Here is a 19,786-nt window from a genome sequence, read left to right as displayed (position 1 = left end):
TTTATAGTATAATAAAATGGAATTTTATTTTTGTGTTTTTCCTTTAAAAAAAAACAAGTTATGTATGTAAAGCAGAATTGATTCTGTCAAGTAAAACGTGACGTCACTCGGCAACGCGGACACGCGAAGGACACGCACACACACGCACACACACATTGTCTCTGAACCTCAGCGACGCCCTGTCCTCCACCCTTAAACACATGTGCGCACGCATGCGCACGCACGCACGCACACAATGTGATGGGCGGCGCCACGCACGGCCAGCGCCCCTTGTGCGCATGTTTTCGGCGTGGGGATGTTGGCGTGTCGGCGCGGTTCCCCGTCGTCTGATGCTGAGCCGAGAGAACAGAGGAGCCGCCGGACACTCGCACTTGACGCTCATCGCCGCCTAAAATCGGAAACGTCGACACACCCCGGGGGACACCATGGGCAAAGTGCAGGGCGGGATGAAATGCGTGAAATACCTGCTGTTCGTCTTCAACTTCATATTCTGGGTAAGTGCGTTTCACGGACCGTTCACAGAAAAAAAAACCTTCGTAAAGTTGACAATAGATTCATGTTTTTGTTTTGTTATTTCCAATGAGCTATTCCCTTGTTATTACATGAGAATCACGCTCCGCTGCTATTAAATCAATAAGCCGTCCAGTGTGTACATGTAAATCAAATTGTTTAGTGTATCTCGTCTGATATACACATTTTTTTTTCATAAATCTTGCTTGCTTCCACCTGCTCCCATTCCACAACCCAATTCCAAAATTCAATTATATGATGTAATGTGTTTTCTGATTCAGTTGAGTAATTCATGCATTATTGAGATGTCATAACAAAAGCCTATTTTTTCAATAAACTACCCAAAGAAACCTTACCTACCTACCTTTAGAAAGACAGATCCTTGCCGTACTAGTGCTCTGAGGTGGTAGTAGAAGTACCATGGTCTTGGTCATGCTGCAACATAAACATAACGGCTGCAGCGTCTTGCTACTTTTCCAACACGCCCAGTGTTTTGGAGTGATGGATGCATCTGCATGCATGTTTGAGCGTGTGCTTTTTTCCTGCTTGCAGTGAGGGTGAATGCAATTAAAGAGAATATCTTATCTTTTTAACATCATTATTTTTGTGCTGTTTAGTAATGTTACACCGGGTTTGCTCTGACAAGACGGCCTGTGGGTCCTGCAGAGGCGACTGTAGGTTCAGCCCGTTGTTGCCATGTGATGGTTTACGTGCAATCATGCGGCACGTAAATATACAAATGTGAGTGAGTCAGTGTGGATTTGTGTTACGGCATTTGCTAGAATGTGTGCAAGAAAATCAGAGGCGCAACAAAAACTGAAGTTGCCCCCACCATAGGTAGAAGTTTGTTGAAATATTTTTCGGCCCCTTATACAAATATTGAAAATCTGACCTTTTAAAGAGTTCCTCTTTTTTTAGAGACAATTAATCCTATGTTTGGCATAGGCATCATTATTGTTTTGGTTATTTTATGCAGATTTTAAGAGGACTTTTACCCCATGTTACATTTTATATCATGTCATGATTTTTATTTTATCAGATTTTTAGATAATCATATTTTTACTGAATGTCATACAATTTTAAAATAAAAATGACATATCTTGTGGGCATTCAAATAATTTTCTGAGAAATGTTCTCATTCTGTTTTAGATGTTCTCATATGTTATGTGTTAGTTGTACTGTTATTATTAGTAGGATATCATTAGTGCCATTCACTCCCATCCCTCATCCCCCATCTCTATCACACTAGCTTTCCATGGCTCGTTTCTTCTCTCTCGTTTTCTCTTTTCCACCCCAACTGGTCGAGACAGAAGGCTGCACACATTGAACTGAGACATGTCCAAGGTTTTTGCCCATTTAAAAGCAATATTTCCTCACCGATGTCGCCAAGTGCTTGCTCATATGGGCATATGCTCATGTTGGAGACTGCTTGCCAGACTTCTTCCAGACAAGGTGTCATGACTCAACTGTGTTGAGATTTGGTGGCATTGAGTCGGACACGAAAGGGTGTGGCCTCTCACCCCACAGGACCAAGGGATGGGGGGCGTAGTTAAGCTGGGTTATATATGTGCAATCCCAGATGTTAAAGGTGGTACTTGTTTGTGGGTGTTTCAAAATTAAAGAGTCAAATCCGCCATGTCTCCACCATTATTTCATTGCCAAAACACCACACCACATATATAAAATCTCCAATGCTCCTCTTCAATTCCAGATCTACAACATGGGTCTCCGAAGTGTCATACAGGAAATCCGCTTGGACAAAGCCTGATAAAAGCCTCAAGAACTCTTTCATTATTAATTCATTAGTTTGTTTAGTTTCCATTGATCCCTGGATTTATTAGCCTGCAACACGTCAGATGGCGCTATTGATAGGTCCAACTAAACCGATGTCAATATATATTGTTAGATACATTCAAAAATGGGCAACTCAGTTATTTTTAATTTTGAAATGGAAATTTTATTTCTATTATTATCTTCCTTCTAAAGAGTTTATGACTAGAATACCAGATTCATGTCATTTTATTTCAAGACAATATGGTCGTGGAAATGGTCGTTGTTTAAAAAAATAATGATAACTTGATGTGAAATAAATATGTAAAATCTCAGACTTGTCAAAGCAACTAACCAACTCTGGTTTTACTTTGTTACCAGCTGTATGTGATGCCCTTTTGAAAATAGAATATTGATTCCATCCCTTCAATGTGGGACAGAATCACTTCCCTTTAAAATGTTTGCAACCCCTCCCCTTTTAAACACCTGCCTCCAACCTCTGCTCAATGATATTCTGTGCATTTTTAGATCTGGGTGTAGTATTAGACTCCGGCTTGCGCCTTTGACAATTTCTCCAATTTATCTGGCAGGTGACACGGACTCAGACTGATTTACCGCTTGCATTGATTCACAGCTGTCCTGTAAAGGGATCCCTTGTATCTAGAGTCCTGTCAGATGAACAGACAGCTGCCTCATTGTTTTACGAGCCGTGGGACTGATAGCGAAGTCGTTGTGGTCTGAGCCAAAAGGGGCGTTCGCTTGATTGTCATTTTGGGGTGTAGAGCCTACAAACAGCCATTCCCAGTGTGTGTTACGTCACTCAGACACTGTGAGGCTGGCACAGCCTGTAGCAGTGATGCATGACGGGAGATAAACCAATGATTCTGATCTCAGATGTGATACCTGGATGCTCTGCATGGACGCACAAATAGCTGCCAGAAAATATCTTGTGTAAATATGTAACACTTAGATGCTGAAGAGATGCTTCTTGTCAGATCATTACTATGCTCTCATTTAACGTAAATATTATTGAAACGGTGCTTTCCACATTAGCTATATTTTTCTGTTTTTGTTATAAAAAAAGAAAAATATCTATATTGGGCAAAGGTCCCAGGTTCGCTTCTGACAGGGGGCCTTGTCTTTGTGGTGTTTTTCATGCCCTCCCAGTGTCTGTGTGGGTTTCCGCCGAGTTCTCCAGGTTCTTCCCAGCCCCAAAACATGCCAGTCACTCTAAACTGAATGAGAGAGTGAATGGCTGGATGTCTGTATGATGTGTGAATGAGAGACTGAATGTTTGTATTTCTCTATGACGTGTGAATGAGGGGGTGTATTTTGTGCGTCTCTATGTGGCACAGTGATCAACTGGCTACCAGAAACCCAATGAAAATCGGATAAGCTCCCCCCCCCCAACCCGGAGTGCAAGATGAGCAATATAGGAATTTAATGAATGAATGAATGAATGAATATAGACCAGAATAAGTAACAAAAACACTGCAAATTTCTATTTTTTACCAACAAACCCATTCTTGGAAGCTTCGCTTTATCAATAGAATGATTTGGACTAATTGATAAGTTAAACTCCTTCTGTTAAGAGATACAGAAACATTAAAATAAAACAGTTGTTTGTCAGCTGTTTGTTTGTTGATACAGAATTAGTTTTATAATTTCATTTAAATTATCGTCGAAGTGTATTCTGTACCATCCCCCATTGAAGATTCCAGGAAGCATTTAAATATTTATCATACTTGGTTTAACTGCTGCCTTAACTAATTTGGAAGTATTTTGTCCTTGTTTCTGCACTGGAGTCCATCGAGGTTCTCAGTCTCAGTCCTGTCTGGCAGGACTTCAAAATATTATTAATGTAACATATCACACTTATAAGCCTCTGGGTCTTTAAGCTGGAGAAAATGCACACTTTCGTCAGCTGGTGTGAAAGTCTTTTTGGTGACAAACTCTGCATGTCAATCACTCAGCCTGTAGGAACAAAGAGACAACCCCATTTTTAACTGGCAGGGGACTTTGCATCATGCGTTTCTGTGCCAAGCTGTTGCCCAGCCTACGATTCATTTGAGAGTATGTAAAAAGGGCCTTTGGACAAACTGGCAGCAGTTTGGGTGGAGTGAAGAGAAGACAAATTGGGCAGGGAAAATCAAGAGCCACTTGGCTGACGAGACTGAAACAAAACCTGGGGAATGTTCGTCGTCACAGAAATAAAAACGGTCATTTCTAACTGAAACTATGCATTTGGTTCATTTGCATCATCTTACTAGTAACACAAATATCAATAATGTGTTTATGATTCTTCAGCTGTCAGGCTTGTTGGTTGTGGCCGTGGGACTTTGGCTCAGGTTCGATCCAGAGACGGTGCAGCTCCTGACGGGTGAAGAGGCTCCCGACACCTTCTTCATCGGTATGTCACCACATGTGTGGCCTCGTGCATCGCCTTACCCGACATTAACTATAACTGGAGATAGAAATGTGTAACACTTGTGGTTATAAATATCCTTCGGGGTCATTTTCTTAACCATAAAGCCACTCCATCTTTAACTCTATTTCAAGGTTCCAATGTTTAGCATTTATACAAACTATTGGTTTGACCGGCACAAAGATTGTCAACCTGCTCCTTCTTTCAGGTACAAGCAAAAACGATAATAGCAGATTTAACATTTTCGATTTCTAAAATCTCCCTTTATATGTCCCTCTCCTTCTCTTCAATGCCAACCCGTGACAAATATCTGTCTAACTTTCTGTTTAACTCCCCGTCTCTAAACATGGTCCTTATTTTGACTTCACGTCCACACGTGTTGTCTAGCAAATGCATTTTTCGCTCCGGCCATGATGCTTTTACAGACCCAGGAAAAAGATAAACATCTGTCAGAGTTCTTTAAAATCACATCTTGAGTGTCCACGGTAGATGTCACACACCCACACACTATACTTACATGCCTTGTCACTTCGATTATCACACCTACTCAGAGCTATTTTTACATCACGGTTTTCAATTAATTTTAAGTCATTGCTGTTTGGAGGGTGAAAACCACACAAGATAATAATGAAGGGCGGCATTAGGATTAGTACTCTGCTTCATGGAGGGAATTTTTCATGTTCAATGGACAATGATTTGATTTCACTTCCCCTGAATTCCACTAATGGATCAATGGGCCATTCAGAAATGGTGCCAAATAGACTGGAGTCATTATGGAATCTGATCAATATACTGATCCGTCTCTGGGTTTTGTATATCTTGTACCTACTGAAAGTTTGTTTCCGAAAAATCTCAATAAAGACCCTTGTAGACTATTAAAATCTAAACAAGATAGGCATCCATCAGTGGCAAATTGTGTTGGAGTCAGACAATAGACCTTCTCTTGCTCCCTCTCTTTCAGTGGAACACAGAGTAGAATGAAGCCTATTCTTGGTGTTCTCCTGTAAACCGTGATCTGAAATGGTAACTTGGCTTCATCTTCCCTCCTCTTTGCTCTCTTGGAACTGGTTTTCCCCCTGGTGGGCAGGTTTGGTGGGGCACATGGCAACAATTCTACCCCCCAGACCCAGTGAATATACCATATATCTGATTCCCACATCTGTGCAACATGTGAAGGGACAGTCCCTTTCGTCTGTTGGGGGCCATAATATAAATATTGCACCATATATATTAAGCAAAGTTTCATACTATAATTTCACATTCATTTGTCACGAAATATTGAAGTGGCATCACCAACCTTGTTGAATATGTTTTTCATGTTTAGCATCAATACCTGCGCTCAACATGTGTCTTTCTGTTTGATGCCACTATAAGTTACTACCCTACCAACATTAAGTAAGCAAATATTGCACGCTTAACTACACGACTAACCCTTAAGTCTTTGCGGGTTTCCTGGCAACCGCAAAGGGATGGCACAGATCCAGGAAACGACCGCCTTGGAAAGCACGTATAGAGTCTATAAAACTGCATGGATTACCTATGTGTCTTTCCCTGGATTAAAAGAGAGCTGTATGTAAGTATATATATATACATATATATATATGTATGTATATATATATATATATATATACACACACACACACACACACACACTTATATATATACTTATATATATAGATACACACACTTATATGTATACATTTATATATATATATGTGTGTGTGTGTGTGTGTGTATATATATATATGTGTGTGTGTATGTGTGTGTTCGTGTGTGTGTGTGTGTGTGTGTGTGTGTGTGTGTGTGTGTGTGTATGTATACAATACATATATATATGTATACACAGTACAAACATGTTCATCCAACCATCCTCCCCCGCTTTATCCAGAGTTGGGTCGCAGGGACAGCAGCCGGAGCAACGAGGCCCAGACCTCCCTCTCTCCCGCCACATGGTCCAGGTCCAGTGGGGGAGACCCCAAGGCGTTCCCAGGCCAGCCTAGAGACATAGTCTTTCCAGCGTGTCTTGGGTCTTCCCCGTGGTCTCCTCCCAGATGGACATGGGACATGCCCAGAAGGTGTCCAGGAGGCATCCTGACTAGATGCCCGAGCCATCTCTTCTGACTCCTCTCTATTCGGAGGAGCAGCAGTTCTACTCCAAGCTCCTCCCGGATGACTGAACTTCTCAGCCTTTCTCTAAGGGAGAGTCCTTCCACCTTGCCACTTGTACTCGCGATCTCGTTCTTTCGGTCACTACCCACAGCTCGTGACCATAGGTGAGAGTAGGAACGTAGATCGGCTGGTAAATTGAGAGCTTTGCCTTTTGGCTCAGCTCCCTCTTCACTATGACAGACCGGTACAGAGTCTGCATCGCTGCAGACACCACACCAATCCGCCTGTCTATCAGCTGCTCTATCCTTCCCTCACTCGTGAACAAGACCCCAAGATACTTGAACTCCTCCACTTGGGGCTTGACCTCTTCCCCGACCCAGAGTGGGTATTCCACCAGTTTCTAGATGCGCTCCACGATCACGGATTTGGAGGTGCTGATCCTCATCCCAGCCACTTGGCACCTGGCTACAAACCGTTCCTGTGTGCTTTTTGACTGCTTCAGCAATTTCCGCCCCAGAGATAGGTGTGTCCGCTCTAGAGTCCCCTGGCTCTGCTTCCTCATTGGAAGGTGTTTCAACAGGGTTGAGGAGGTCTCAGAAGTATTCCTGCCATCCTATCTACAACATCTCGAGTTGAGGTCAGCAGCGCCCTGCTCCCACTGTACACAGTGGTGATCAAGCACTGTATGGTGTTTGTTATGGACAATCTGTGACAAGCACAGAAGTCCAGTAACGAAACACCGTTCAGGTTCAGATCGGCGGCGCCATTCCTCCCAATCTCACCCTTTCAAGTCGCACTGTCATTGCCCACGTGAGTGTTGAAATCTCCCAGCAGAACGAGGGAGTCCCCAGTAGGAGCTCCCGCTAGCAGCCCCTCTAGGGACCCGAAGAAGGGTAGGTCAACTGAACTGTTGTTGGCTGCATAGCCACAAACAACAGTCAGAACCCGTCCCCCCATGAACAAACATGTTCATTTATATATACATATATTTATACATATATACATAAACATATGCATATATATTTATCTATTTATATATAGCCTGTGACAGATTATTTAGTAACAAATATTAGATATATTTTGGATTTTCTCATGGTTAAAAATTTCTCAATTTGTCTTGGTGTTTAATCTTGCGGATCTGTTTTTACACAAATTTTTGTTTGTCTGTTTGTTTGCTTGTCATCCTGTGTTTTCATTTCTGTTGTTATTTTTGTTTTTTTCTGGGTGTATCTATATTGTTGGATACGTATTGTGTGATTGCTTCTTGTTTGCCTGCTCAAGATCAACAGATCTCTTCAGAAGTCTCTGCCCCCCAGAGTACAATGCTCTTGCAAGAGTAAACAAGAAGCTAAATTAAATCCTATTTTCATCTTGCAGCACAAATTTATTCTGTTCATTCATGAAATTCTTTGTAAAACGTCAATACCCACAGTGTTCAAGACAAGTCGGCTTTGTTTGTCATCTCAAAATCCCAGATTGAAGTGTGATCACAGAGGACTCAGGAATAAAGTATGTTTACTTTGGAGCTGCCTGCGTACTATGGCTGTGCCTTCCTACATACTACCTCGGTGGAAAAAAAACAACAAAAAGCAAAAAGTGAATGACAAAGGACTAACACTCCATTGTCACATTCCTTTTTATCATCAGAATATCCAAATGCACGATATTGACTAACAGAAATAAAGAAATTGGGAGATATTTGTCCCTTAAAGGCATTTGGACAGTTAAGGCCATTTCTCTTGTGGGTGTTTTATAGTGGAAGCTGAAGACATTAGTGGCACCACTGCATCCTTCGCTTCCATCCTCCTCAGTCTCATAGTCACATAACTACCTCCTTTCGTCTTTCAACAGTAGGAAAACAACAGATTGCACTCCACTCCCCTTGGATTAATTAAATTTTTGCAGTGGTTGCTTTCCATGTCACTGATAAGGCCCCTTAGCATAGACCTTCGGGACATGGGTGGTGTAGGGTTACAGTGAAAAGGGCTCTGTAGTGAAAGCTGGGAGCAGGGGAGGTGACGACATCCCAGCCTGCAGCGAGATGAGATGCTGAGGGTTGAAATCTGTAGCAGTTAAAAATGCTCCAGAATCTGATTTGGGCTCTCTTTTTTTTTCTGAGCCAGATGGCATCTTTTTTCTGCCTTGCCCTGAAAGTGTATGCATGTAGAAGTACAAGGGATGGCAAACCTCCACCTCTCTACCAAAAAAAATTCAATCTGGAGGCTGTGATTCTGATATATTTAGCTTCACTGAGACCAAGTTATGTTAAAAATCGAGTATTGTATCACACTTCAGCATAGACCTTCACAAAAAGATTGTTTGATTATTTATATTTGTAGATTTTCATATATGACCCTTTCATACGGCTCACAATTAACTATCGTACATCAAATTATAATATGATGCAGTTTAAATTCACTTACACTTGTGACTGAGACCAAAATTACAGAAAGAAAAAAACAATTTGTGAGCTCAATCAAGAAGAAAGGGCTACTGGTTAATATTATCATGGGCCATCCTGGCACAAAGCTCAAAATTCTTTTAGCGAGGTTGCAATAGTATACGATCGGACTCAGTTGTGGGAGGTGATTCTGAGGGTTCGGGCTGCCGAAGGATTTTCCACCTACACTGTGCTGGAAATCAATCCAGCCAGGGCCAGACTGAGTTCTGTTTTAACATTGAGCTTGGATCTTGGCGCTTGGATCATGGCGCCACCCTCAGTAAATGTTTAGAGTTGCGGGTTTGTAAGATCCAGAAAGGCCGTATTCCATATGATCTGAATGAAAGTCCCAACTAATTCTATTCTAATTTCATTTTATAGATCATGAAAAGTACATAAAAATAATATATTTTTGTACATTTCTCTCCACAGCTGTGTATATTCTTCTTGGCGCAGGAGGGTTGATGATGCTTGTTGGGTTCTTTGGTTGTTTCGGGGCTGTACGTGAATCTCAGTGTCTTCTTGTATCAGTAAGTAAATAAGAAATTATGTTCGCACTGCAGTGCTGTCTTTTCATGTGCGTTTGATTCCACTCAATAATATAATAATCCGCATGAGTTCAGTGTTTTTATTTGGTAAATATTACTAGTTTCATAGTTATCATATAATCATCATAGGCAATTCCAGTGTCCTAAAAAAAAGATAAATAATTTTTCCCAACATTACTTAAGGTTATTTTGGTTTTCTGCACCAAAGAAGTAGCATGCCAATTGCGTTCTGTTCTGCAATTATAATAAAGGATATATATATATATATATAAAATCTAGATTTTTCTATTCTACTCTATTCTACTGTGCAGTTAAAATTAAAGTTAAAATTCGAATGTGTTACAGAAGTTTTTAAATGCATTAATTCTTTCTTAATGTCTTAATTCAATTGTCATAAAAAAAATGAATTCGATTGGAAATGTTAAAAAGGGCGAAAGGAAAACGCTACTGTTTGGTTCTGTAACAGGCACTTTGAATGTGGAAACAAATTCTTTCTGTTCTGCAGTTCTTTGTTTGCCTTCTGATAATCTTTGGTGCAGAGGTCGCCGCAGGAGTGTTTGGATTCATAAATAAGGAACAGGTATAGCAGGTGTTCTTTTTTCCCACTCATGTATTTTGATATGTTTGATCTGTTCACCAAATACACACCCAAAAGTAATGCAACTTTTGTTGTTTTTTATGACAGATTGTTGAGGAGGTTCAAAAGTTTTACAGCAGCTCTATTTCCGATATGTCCAGTGCAAACAGCACCACGGTGGTTTTTATTTACCACAGAACTGTGAGTAAAACCCTGTGTAGGTTTAGCTGTGACATTCCTGTTGTTGCAACTACCTGCCTCTTGCACTACAATATTTTTTCAACTTACAGCTGAACTGCTGTGGAGGTTCAACAACAGAGACTTCGACTACTATGTGTGCAGATGCACCAGAGAACACCCAGGTAAGCATGCCTCCTTTTTCACCTTACTTCCACACGGTGGCAGTATATGAAAACTTATGAAGTATAGGATGATTGAACACAACTCCTTTGTTGATTTTCTAGGACTGTCTGACAGCAATAACAGCATTCTTTAATGAAAAGCTGCATATCGTTGGATTTATTGGTATAGGCATTGCAGGAGTAATGGTGAGTTGTTCCTCTAAACTGTATAAATGTTGCACTTCATTCAATGTCTGTGGAGGTTGTCAGTCATCCAGGTAATGGTGAATTCTTGTCGAAATCTTCTTGTCTTGACAACTGGGCCTGAGTTTCCTCACTTGAAGACATTACACCCTTCATCTGAGAGAGATGCTTCTTTATGAACTGAATAATATTTCCTCTATACCTACTGCAACCACATTGTTATATGATAATAATATTGTATATATATATATATATATATATATATATATATATAATGTTTATAAATGTTATAAATGTTTTCTAGTTTTCCCTGTTTTTAGTGTCTATATTTATATTTTACTTAGTAAAAGGAATATTAGTAAAAGGAATATTGCAAATAAATATTAAAAGGTTAAAAACAGATCATTTACAAAAAAAGTAATTCTTATATATACATAAAGATAATTTAATCCGCACATTTGACACTTTGTATATGTAGATGAACATATACAAATACATATTATAAAGACAATAAAATTGTAAAATTCAATTTCAATAATGTACTGTATATATGGACTTTATAATACATTGACTTAAACATACGATAGAAAAATATATAAAAGTAATGAAAATGTAATTTTGTTGTTTTTTACAAATGTATATAATGTATATGCAAATGATTTATGTTTTTAAAAAAATACATGTGTCCACAAATACTGTATACATAAATGTATTAAACTCTTCCATTTAATTTCATCATATTTATTTTTGTAAACATTTTAAATCAATGTACATACTGATTCAAAATACATTTTGTGAGTAAATATTTACATTTTTTGATTAAAAATTGCAAATATTCGATTATATAAAATTTCATTTATTTACAATTTGCTTATTTAAAATTTAAAAGAAAATTCTACAATATTCATTTTATATCCTATTAATCTTATATCTATCCTCCTTTTTCTCTATCTATCTATACACACATGTACACATACATTTAAAAAGACTATCTATGTATATATTATATTGTATTTGTAGTATATGGATGTGTTAAGTATAAATATTACATATGTCATATTTAAAATATTATAATGTTTTAATAAAATGCTTCCCCACTGATATAGATATATTTATAAAAATTTAAAAGATTGTGAGCTAATGTTAATCACAAAACATGATAAAAGGTTAGAACAAAATTGGAAAATTAATAAAATAGATATTTAAATATTATGACGGAAAATATTACTGCATTTTTTTGCGATTCCCATTATAAGAGCTTTTTCACAATAAACAATTATAAGCTTTTTTCCACTATGATAATCAGTTTTTTTTCTTTATTATTTCTTTATTTCTTTATTTTATTTATTTTCAGTATTCCCTTTTTAGTTATATGATGTCACAGTATAGTATTTTATACACATATATATTTGAAATTCTGAACAAATTTGTAAACATATACTTTTTACTTACAAAACAGACAAATATAAAGAAATATAACTATTTTGATTTATACATTTATCTTGTAAAATTATTTACAAAATCAATTTTTCCTCAATATGTCACAACTGCATGTTTTTCTACTTTGTCATTTGTCATAGTGACTGCTGTGTTGTGGTATGTTTAAAGATTCAGAAATCTTTTTCCAATTTCAGGTAATAGGAATGATCTTCAGTATGGTCCTGTGTTGCGCCATCAGGAACAGCCGGGAGGTTATATAGACCGCCCATACAGAATGCACACACAAAGACCAGGCAGCCCAAAATCTCACTGACCCTTCATTTGCATGAGAAGGGACACCGAAGTTTCATCGGTTTGCTGAATATCACAAAGTACAATGAAACCCAGACGTCCTCTTTTGCCAACAGGCCGAATTCTTGTCACGCCTTGTCGTAAACCCTGGCAGCTCGTAAAAAACTGATCTATTTCTCTGCTCATGCTCTGCTCCACACCTTTCTGTGACATCTGTTTAAGCCCACAAACTGCAGTCTCCACATGTTGAGGAATATCATTGTAAAATATGAATTTGTCTGTCTGTGACCATGCATCTTTTAATATTTACATTTGCAATTTAATTGTGTAACTATTAAGACTGTTAACAATTTTTATTCTGCATTTCTGTGCTTTGAATACTGGCCTGCCACTGCAGATGAAAGTTCTGCTTTTTTTCCCCTCGGACCAGACTGCAGCTGTGGTTCATCTCATCTTTGCTGCCACGTCACTATTGCTTTTTCTCTTGATGTGTTACCTCTCTGAAAGTATTTAAACTGTAAAGCACAATAGACAAAATGTTGAAATGATTATTCAAAAGGTTATTTAAATGGGCAAATCTCCAAATTCACCAGTAGGTTGAGAAAACTTTTTTGGAAAATGACCTGTATAGAGTGACCTTGTTTGCATTTTATGTGAATACCTGTGGTTGTACATTTTTCTGGGTATGACTTCTATATATTTGATCTTTTACTGTTACGTAGATTGAGAATGTTGCCTGCGTCTCACTGATACTATTACATTTTCTTTTTGGTGCAACTTGGTCAGAACAGCAAGGGGGAAACTACACCTACAGTTTACGTAACCCCTTCTTTACAATTGACCCCTTGGTCTAAATTAGTGGTCCCCGTCCCTGGACTAGTATCAGTCCGCGGATCATTTGGTACCGGACCACAAAAATCTTTCTTGGTACAAATTAGGTTTTTTCATTTGACCTTCCGGATCTCATTTTGAAAAATGAGTTTCCGCCTTTACCTTACTGCCGCACTTCATTTTGTAATTGCTTAATATAAAGTGAAATTGTTGTATTCAGATTTAATTCTGTGGACTGACAAAAGAACATTTTCATGCTTAAAACAGGTCCCTGGTATAAAAAAGATTGGGGACCACGGGTCTAAATAACCCCTCGAGAAGATTTGGCATGTAAACAAATTCAAGTGTTCTAGTGAGTTGAGCTGTACTTTTGGATTAGGGAAGTTGAATAACAGATGTGTTAAAATTAGCAAGGACAAGGATGTGAGTCTGTGTGTGTGTGTATATATATATATATATATATATATATATATGTATATATATGTGGATGTGGTGTGCATTTTTAATATCCAGCTCCCCTATTTTAGAGAAATGACCAGATTGGCAATGTCACCTTTTCACAAAAAAATGAGGCACCAAACATTGATTTTATTACCGGTAAATGATTGTACTATATTGAAAACAATTCTAAGTTTGTGATAGTATTTTAATTCATGCAAATAAAAGCGGACTTGACCTAGTTCTTAGGCTGGTGAAACATTCAGTTTGTTTGTTTTTCCTCACTCACATATTTGAGCATGGAATGTGACCTAACAGTGTAAAAATCTGAGAAGTGAAGAGTCATTTTTCTCAGGCCAAGGTGGGATGTGAAATGTCTCTTCCCAGTTTACCAGCAATTGACTTTTCATGCTTCTTTCACTAAATGCAAAGACATGACAGATGTATACACATACAATGTATGTACAAAAGCCATTACAGTATGACAGTACATTTTTCATGCTCACAGTTAATGGTAATGATTTTGCCAAAATATTTTCTTCAGAGTCATATGTTAACCCTGCTCTATTAAGGCATTACCAAGGAAGGCTACCAATACAAAAAAATGAAGTCTGTAGGCATTAATAACCATATACATATACACAAATCATACATATATATTATGCATAAATTCTTTTTTTCAGGTATTAAGGATGAAAGACTGGTTCAGAGTACAAAATGACTGAGGGGCTAATATCAAGTATTGAACAGGACAGTTTATGGTTTAGAAAACCATATGGTCCCATGTTAAACAGAAGGTTCATAACTACCAAACATCTACACTGTTACTGCTGTAGGAATGTTAATTACAATGATCCCTTAGCAATAATGGTGTAACTTGTGCTCCATTTAGGTTTTGTAACATATTAATAAAAAAAAAAACTGCAAACTCAGCAAGTTCTGCATTTTACAATAAAAAAAAATCATTGTAAAGTTAGGTTAGAAGAGAAAAACAATAAAGGTCTTTCCCTTTGCTTGACTGATTGCCAGCCCCCCCTCCTCCCTTCATGGAGGGAAATAATAAAGAAATGTCTTGGGCAAAAAGAAAAAAAAACACTGCAAGTCTTAATACAGACCCAGTAAAGGCTAACAACTTGTAAGTGCAAACGTTGGCTATAGCCCATTGTATAAGTCATAAAAGTATTACAGTGCAACACAGCTGTAAGACCATAACGAAGTTGAGATCACATGTCTTGTAATGAAGTCTTTCTGATATGTCAGAAAATACTTCAAAGTTGTTTTTTTTAAGCTGCCAGGTCTTCCGTCCTTCTTCAGGCAGAAAATCATGGTCCAATGCATAGCAGATAGGTCTCACGGCGACAGGAGGCTTAGAGGTGAGTTTTCCACAATATATTCTCCAACACCGACAAAGTACATGACTTGTGCAATGCCAAACAAGGGAGCGATGACCAGAGCTCGGCAGCCAGCGCCTTTCAAAAAAGCAGACGGTCCTTCTTTCCGGAGGATTTTACTGTAGACACAAGAGGGGTGGGGTTTACTTACATAAGCACAATGTGGACAAAAATGCTTTCATCCACCTAACCAAAAGCTTGAAGTGCCTCACCTCACACAATCGACAACTCCATGGTATGTCTCCTCACTGGATCCTTTGTTCAGAGACTGCAGTCTTGTCTTAACCACTAGAGAGAATGTGTGTGTGGGGAGGGGGGGGGGGAGAGGGGGTTAGATGGCATTCAAAGTATTACACCCTTCAAGCTAACTTTTTCTGTGGATTAAAACTCACCATCGCAGGGGTTTACAGTGACGGCAGCAGTGGATCCTGCTGCACAACCTGAGAGGAAAGCCCAGTAAAAGGGAGACGATAGCTCAGGACTGGGCTTACCGAGGCTGTTGAGGTTAGCAAACAAAGGGAAGTAGACTATCGAGAAGGGCACATCTCTGAAAAGGGGAAAAAAAAAAAAAAATTAACCAAGAACATGAAAGGGTAACCAGTCTATTATCTTGGTTTCTTATTCCTGAGAAAGAAACCTTTACCTCATCAGTGTTGCACCCAGGCCCTTGTAGAGGCCCTGGACGCCCTGTGTACGGAGGAGTTCCTTTGCTATCTGTGTGGCTGATACAGCTCGGTGGGACGATATCACATTGCCAGAATTATAAGAACGGCTGAGCACCGGACTGGTGGTCACAAACTTTGCGGGGGTCACCATGATGGTTTTCTGTTGCTGTGCAGCTGTGTATGAACAGATAGCATGCAATATTAAAAAATAAATAATCAAAAATCCTACTCAATTGCATTGTGGGAAAATAAGTCTTCTTACCAAGTCTGCCTGCATCCTGTAGCTGTATCTTAAGCATTTCCATTGGTGTGGTCACAATGACTTGACACATACCGGCACCACAACCCGCCAACATTTCTTTGAATACTGTGAGTCCTTGTCTGAAGAAAGATAAGACGGGGCTTTTAGAATCACAAAAGTAGAATGAAATTAAGTAATTTAAAAGAGCAGATGTACTACGTACCCATTTTTGGCGAAGTGGTGACGAAAGAAGTCATTAGCAGCCAGCTTGATTGCCTTCTCAGGGGTAACCAGGGTCAAATTTACAGCAGCACCTGGGGGGAAAAATAATATATGTTACCACTGATGTCATAATCCTTTTTGCACAGCTACAAATATGATCTGTTACTATCATTACAATAATAGACATCAGAAATGCTCAATTTAAGGGCATAAAAAATAAATAAAAATTAGGGGGATTATGTCAAGGGAAATTGAAGTTGAAATAGAAGAGTGGGGAAGACAGGACACAGGAGACACAGGACAGAGAATTGAGAGGATACTGGAAATCAAAAGGGGGATGCAAAGATCTATAAATTAGTTTGCTTAAGACAGAGCCCACACGATGTGGTGGAAAAAAGAAAGTGTCAATACATGGTACTTGTTGAGCAGGTTAATGAAAACAATCAAATGAAAGGTTGTTAGTGAAAGAATAGGGTGAATTAATGACTATGTCTTGTGCTCACAGACTCTGGGCAAACTCGTTCAAATTGAAATCTGGGGGTCTGATGATTTCAAAGTTTATTAGTAAGATCAACCGAAGTCTGTTGAGGCACAATCCATAGCCTCCAGATGAATAATACATAAAATAGAAGACAGAAGAGTAGTTATTCACAGGGAGTCAATATATAGAACATAAAGATGGCAAAACAAAAACATGTGCCTATAGTTTTAAATAGAGCAATAGTAAGAACCATTAAATGATTTGCCTCCAGCGTGGCTGCGCCTTATCGGCTAGCCTTCAATATCCCAGGGGGACCCAAGTCTGTAATATGAAAAACACAGATGCAAACAAACAGAATTCCTCACACAAGCAGAGACCCAGACTTAGTCTCCATTGTCCTTAAATTTAACTATGTCCACAAGATTCTAATTTCTCTTGAGATTATAACAGTACATGTTTTTCTGAACTTATTGCTAAAACACTTGACAAAAAGTAGATAACCAATTAACAGGAGAACAGCTTTAGCCACTTCTCTTTTTATTTTTTACTTATTCCAATTCAAAACTGTGATACAAAGTAAATTAAGCAGTCCATGCACTGGAAATACACTGCGAAACCTGACAAAAGACTAAAGAGTACTTAGTGCTGATCGGACTCCATCCGCTCTATCTTCCCATGGAAATTTCTTACCCTCTTCTAACATCTATCCTCGTGTAGAACCTCTGTTCTAGAGAACTGGTTCTTAATATTCAAATTTGTTTGTAAAATCTTACCTCTGTACATGCCAAAGTAGCCCTCTGATCGAACAGTTTTCACAAGGCAGTCCATCCTACAGGAAAAAGGTTTACAGAGTTACATAGGTTGTTTTCTTAAACAGCAATTAAATTGCAACTGAGAGCTATACAATTGTAAAAGAGAAGGGTGGGGGAATTTTCCATCGCAGGAACACTGGACAGTCACTAGGCGGCGCCAATGATTATAAATGAGACTACAGCCTCTGTTTTAAAATAGTCAGAGGTAGTCGCAGAATGACTATTACACTCGCGTCGTACTCACATGCTCTTATAGACTTGCTGGCCTTGCCTCTGATTCTGTAACCTGGTCTTTGCCAAGTCAATGGGGAATACACAAGTAACTCCCACAATCCCAGCAATACCTCCATTGATGAGCTTTGCAGGAAGGCTTAACGAAAAAAAATATAAATAGGATTGAATACAAATTCGTAAAAATCAATATACGAATAACATTTAAGTTGTTGAAGCTTAAGAAGGGGCAAATTGTAAATTCATTCAAACGTACCTGATATGCTGCTGAGACATAACGACTGAAGAGATAAGGGTATCAGAAATAGGCGAAGATAGAGGTCCTCTTGAAATATCTCGGGAAACAAGATGGTAGAGTGAAAATTAGTTATGAGTCGTTATCTACTTGGTCCACTCCTTCCGCGTCTGTATAAACTATGAAGAGGCTGCGCTGTCTGAGGTTGGCCTTTCTACCTCACCAGGCTCAGGAGCTCAGCCCGTGGGCGTGGCTTGTTCGCATACCGGATTACCATATTTGAGCCTCACCGACTGTTTAAAAAACCCTAAGCCGGTGCATTACTGAGGCTCAAATTCCAGATAAATTGAGGGAGGATCTTGAAACGACCCTTTGTTGAACAATGGTTTCAGTGGCAAACCTGAAGACTTGGGGAAAAAAATGTCGACCTTTTTGTTGCTCTCGTGTCGCCTTTGAGGTAGACTAATACAAAGAAAGACTGTCACCAAGGGAAAAAATGAGCAATGAGAAGAGAATACGAATTTAGGAAAAATTATATATACTTCGCCTTGTTACGAATTAAAATGCTACATTACAACAAAATGCCACTTCCCCTTGCGCACAGGAAGACGGTTCGCTAGCTGTATACAGTTCATTCAAAAAGTAACCCCGCACGGAAATTAAAAGAGCCTCTGAATAAAGAGATTTCTTTATAATAAAGGATCTCTTCAAAACTCACCTACAGATCCTTTCTCGGCAATTCTATAGTTTCCTGTTGTTGTTTCTTTAATTGTTGATATTGAGTCGATTGTGTACGCCGGGAAATCGGGTGTTCACAGAACAGCTCGAGTGAGAGTGGAAATTTCCATTCTCATTTTTAAGGGGGGAGCAGACTCCGACAAAGCTGCGCCCCCTGAATTTTAACCAATCAGCGCTTTACTTTCCCGCATTCCATGAGTCACCGCTCTGAGATAATTTTGATTGGTCAATGGCCAAATCAATCACAGGACTTTCAACATTTTCGACGATAGAAACCCAAGAACAATAACTTGCATTTGTTCATCCATATAAATACATCTATTCAAACCCCGCAGGGATGTCTGGGCATCTAAAAAGGACTTTTGACTTCGAATATATTTGAGTATTTCATAGCAACCGACCAGTCAAGCGGCAAAGAAGACCATAATGGCATTAAAGATCACGATGATGAGCCAGTGGAACGATATCATTCTATTCTATTCTGGTTGGTACAAGGGTTCATGTATTGCAAGGAGATACATTACCACTCAAAATCCACTCATATACTCCACATCTGATGGTTTTATTTGTCACATATTCACATTTAATTCATACTCAACTCCATCACAAGTGTTACTTTCGTCTTGATGTTTTTCTTTACTGAGATGCTGGGAATAGTCATCCATTCATTCAGCATAAGCAAATCCAAACGATAGTAGACAGATCGATATTCAAATAGATCCGCTGCCCCTGGAGCTTTGCACAATGTAGCAGTTGCATTATTTGGAAAATTACAAGGTGCATACCGAAGACCTGATAGACAAAAATGTTTCTTTATGTACTATTAAGTGTTAAGTCTGAGATGTT

At 38.9% G+C, this 19,786-nt stretch overlaps 2 protein-coding genes across 2 annotated transcripts; one reads left to right on the top strand and one right to left on the bottom strand.

The window, feature by feature from the left end:
- The first annotated feature begins 224 nt into the window (after positions 1-224).
- On the top strand, positions 225-14,166 carry tspan2a (tetraspanin 2a). Its single transcript, XM_086149843.1, has 8 exons — positions 225-494; positions 4,588-4,690; positions 9,687-9,784; positions 10,308-10,382; positions 10,488-10,580; positions 10,670-10,741; positions 10,844-10,927; positions 12,559-14,166. Exons 1-8 carry the CDS (start codon positions 426-428, stop codon positions 12,622-12,624), a joined length of 660 nt encoding a protein of 219 aa, XP_086005969.1. The 5' UTR covers positions 225-425; the 3' UTR covers positions 12,625-14,166.
- On the bottom strand, positions 14,055-19,055 carry slc25a55a (solute carrier family 25 member 55a). Its single transcript, XM_086149842.1, has 10 exons — positions 18,921-19,055; positions 18,224-18,302; positions 17,981-18,106; positions 17,698-17,753; positions 16,445-16,535; positions 16,243-16,361; positions 15,959-16,154; positions 15,708-15,862; positions 15,528-15,603; positions 14,055-15,434 (listed from the first exon to the last, which is right to left on the bottom strand). Exons 2-10 carry the CDS (start codon positions 18,241-18,243, stop codon positions 15,275-15,277), a joined length of 999 nt encoding a protein of 332 aa, XP_086005968.1. The 5' UTR covers positions 18,244-18,302; positions 18,921-19,055; the 3' UTR covers positions 14,055-15,274.
- Positions 19,056-19,786: the final 731 nt, after the last annotated feature.

Source organism: Fistularia commersonii, chromosome 7 (assembly GCF_037954325.1).
Source record: "Fistularia commersonii isolate RoL2024-O1a breed Wild chromosome 7, RoL_Fcom_v1.0, whole genome shotgun sequence".
NCBI lineage: Eukaryota > Metazoa > Chordata > Actinopteri > Syngnathiformes > Fistulariidae > Fistularia > Fistularia commersonii.
The sequence above is the reverse complement of the archived record's forward strand: the minus strand, read 5'-3'. Positions and strand labels throughout refer to the sequence as shown.

Excerpts from the sequence above, each read along its gene's own strand:
- tspan2a (XM_086149843.1), top strand. The coding sequence starts at position 426 with ATGGGCAAAGTGCAGGGCGGGATGAAATGCGTGAAATACCTGCTGTTC. Across the intron at positions 495-4,587 it reads TCTTCAACTTCATATTCTGG|CTGTCAGGCTTGTTGGTTGT; the intron begins GTAAGTGCGTTT and ends ATGATTCTTCAG. Across the intron at positions 4,691-9,686 it reads TCCCGACACCTTCTTCATCG|CTGTGTATATTCTTCTTGGC; the intron begins GTATGTCACCAC and ends TTCTCTCCACAG.
- slc25a55a (XM_086149842.1), bottom strand. The coding sequence starts at position 18,243 with ATGTCTCAGCAGCATATCAG. Across the intron at positions 17,754-17,980 it reads CAGCAAGTCTATAAGAGCAT|GATGGACTGCCTTGTGAAAA; the intron begins GTGAGTACGACG and ends TTTTTCCTGTAG. Across the intron at positions 15,863-15,958 it reads CTGGGTGCAACACTGATGAG|AGATGTGCCCTTCTCGATAG; the intron begins GTAAAGGTTTCT and ends TCCCCTTTTCAG.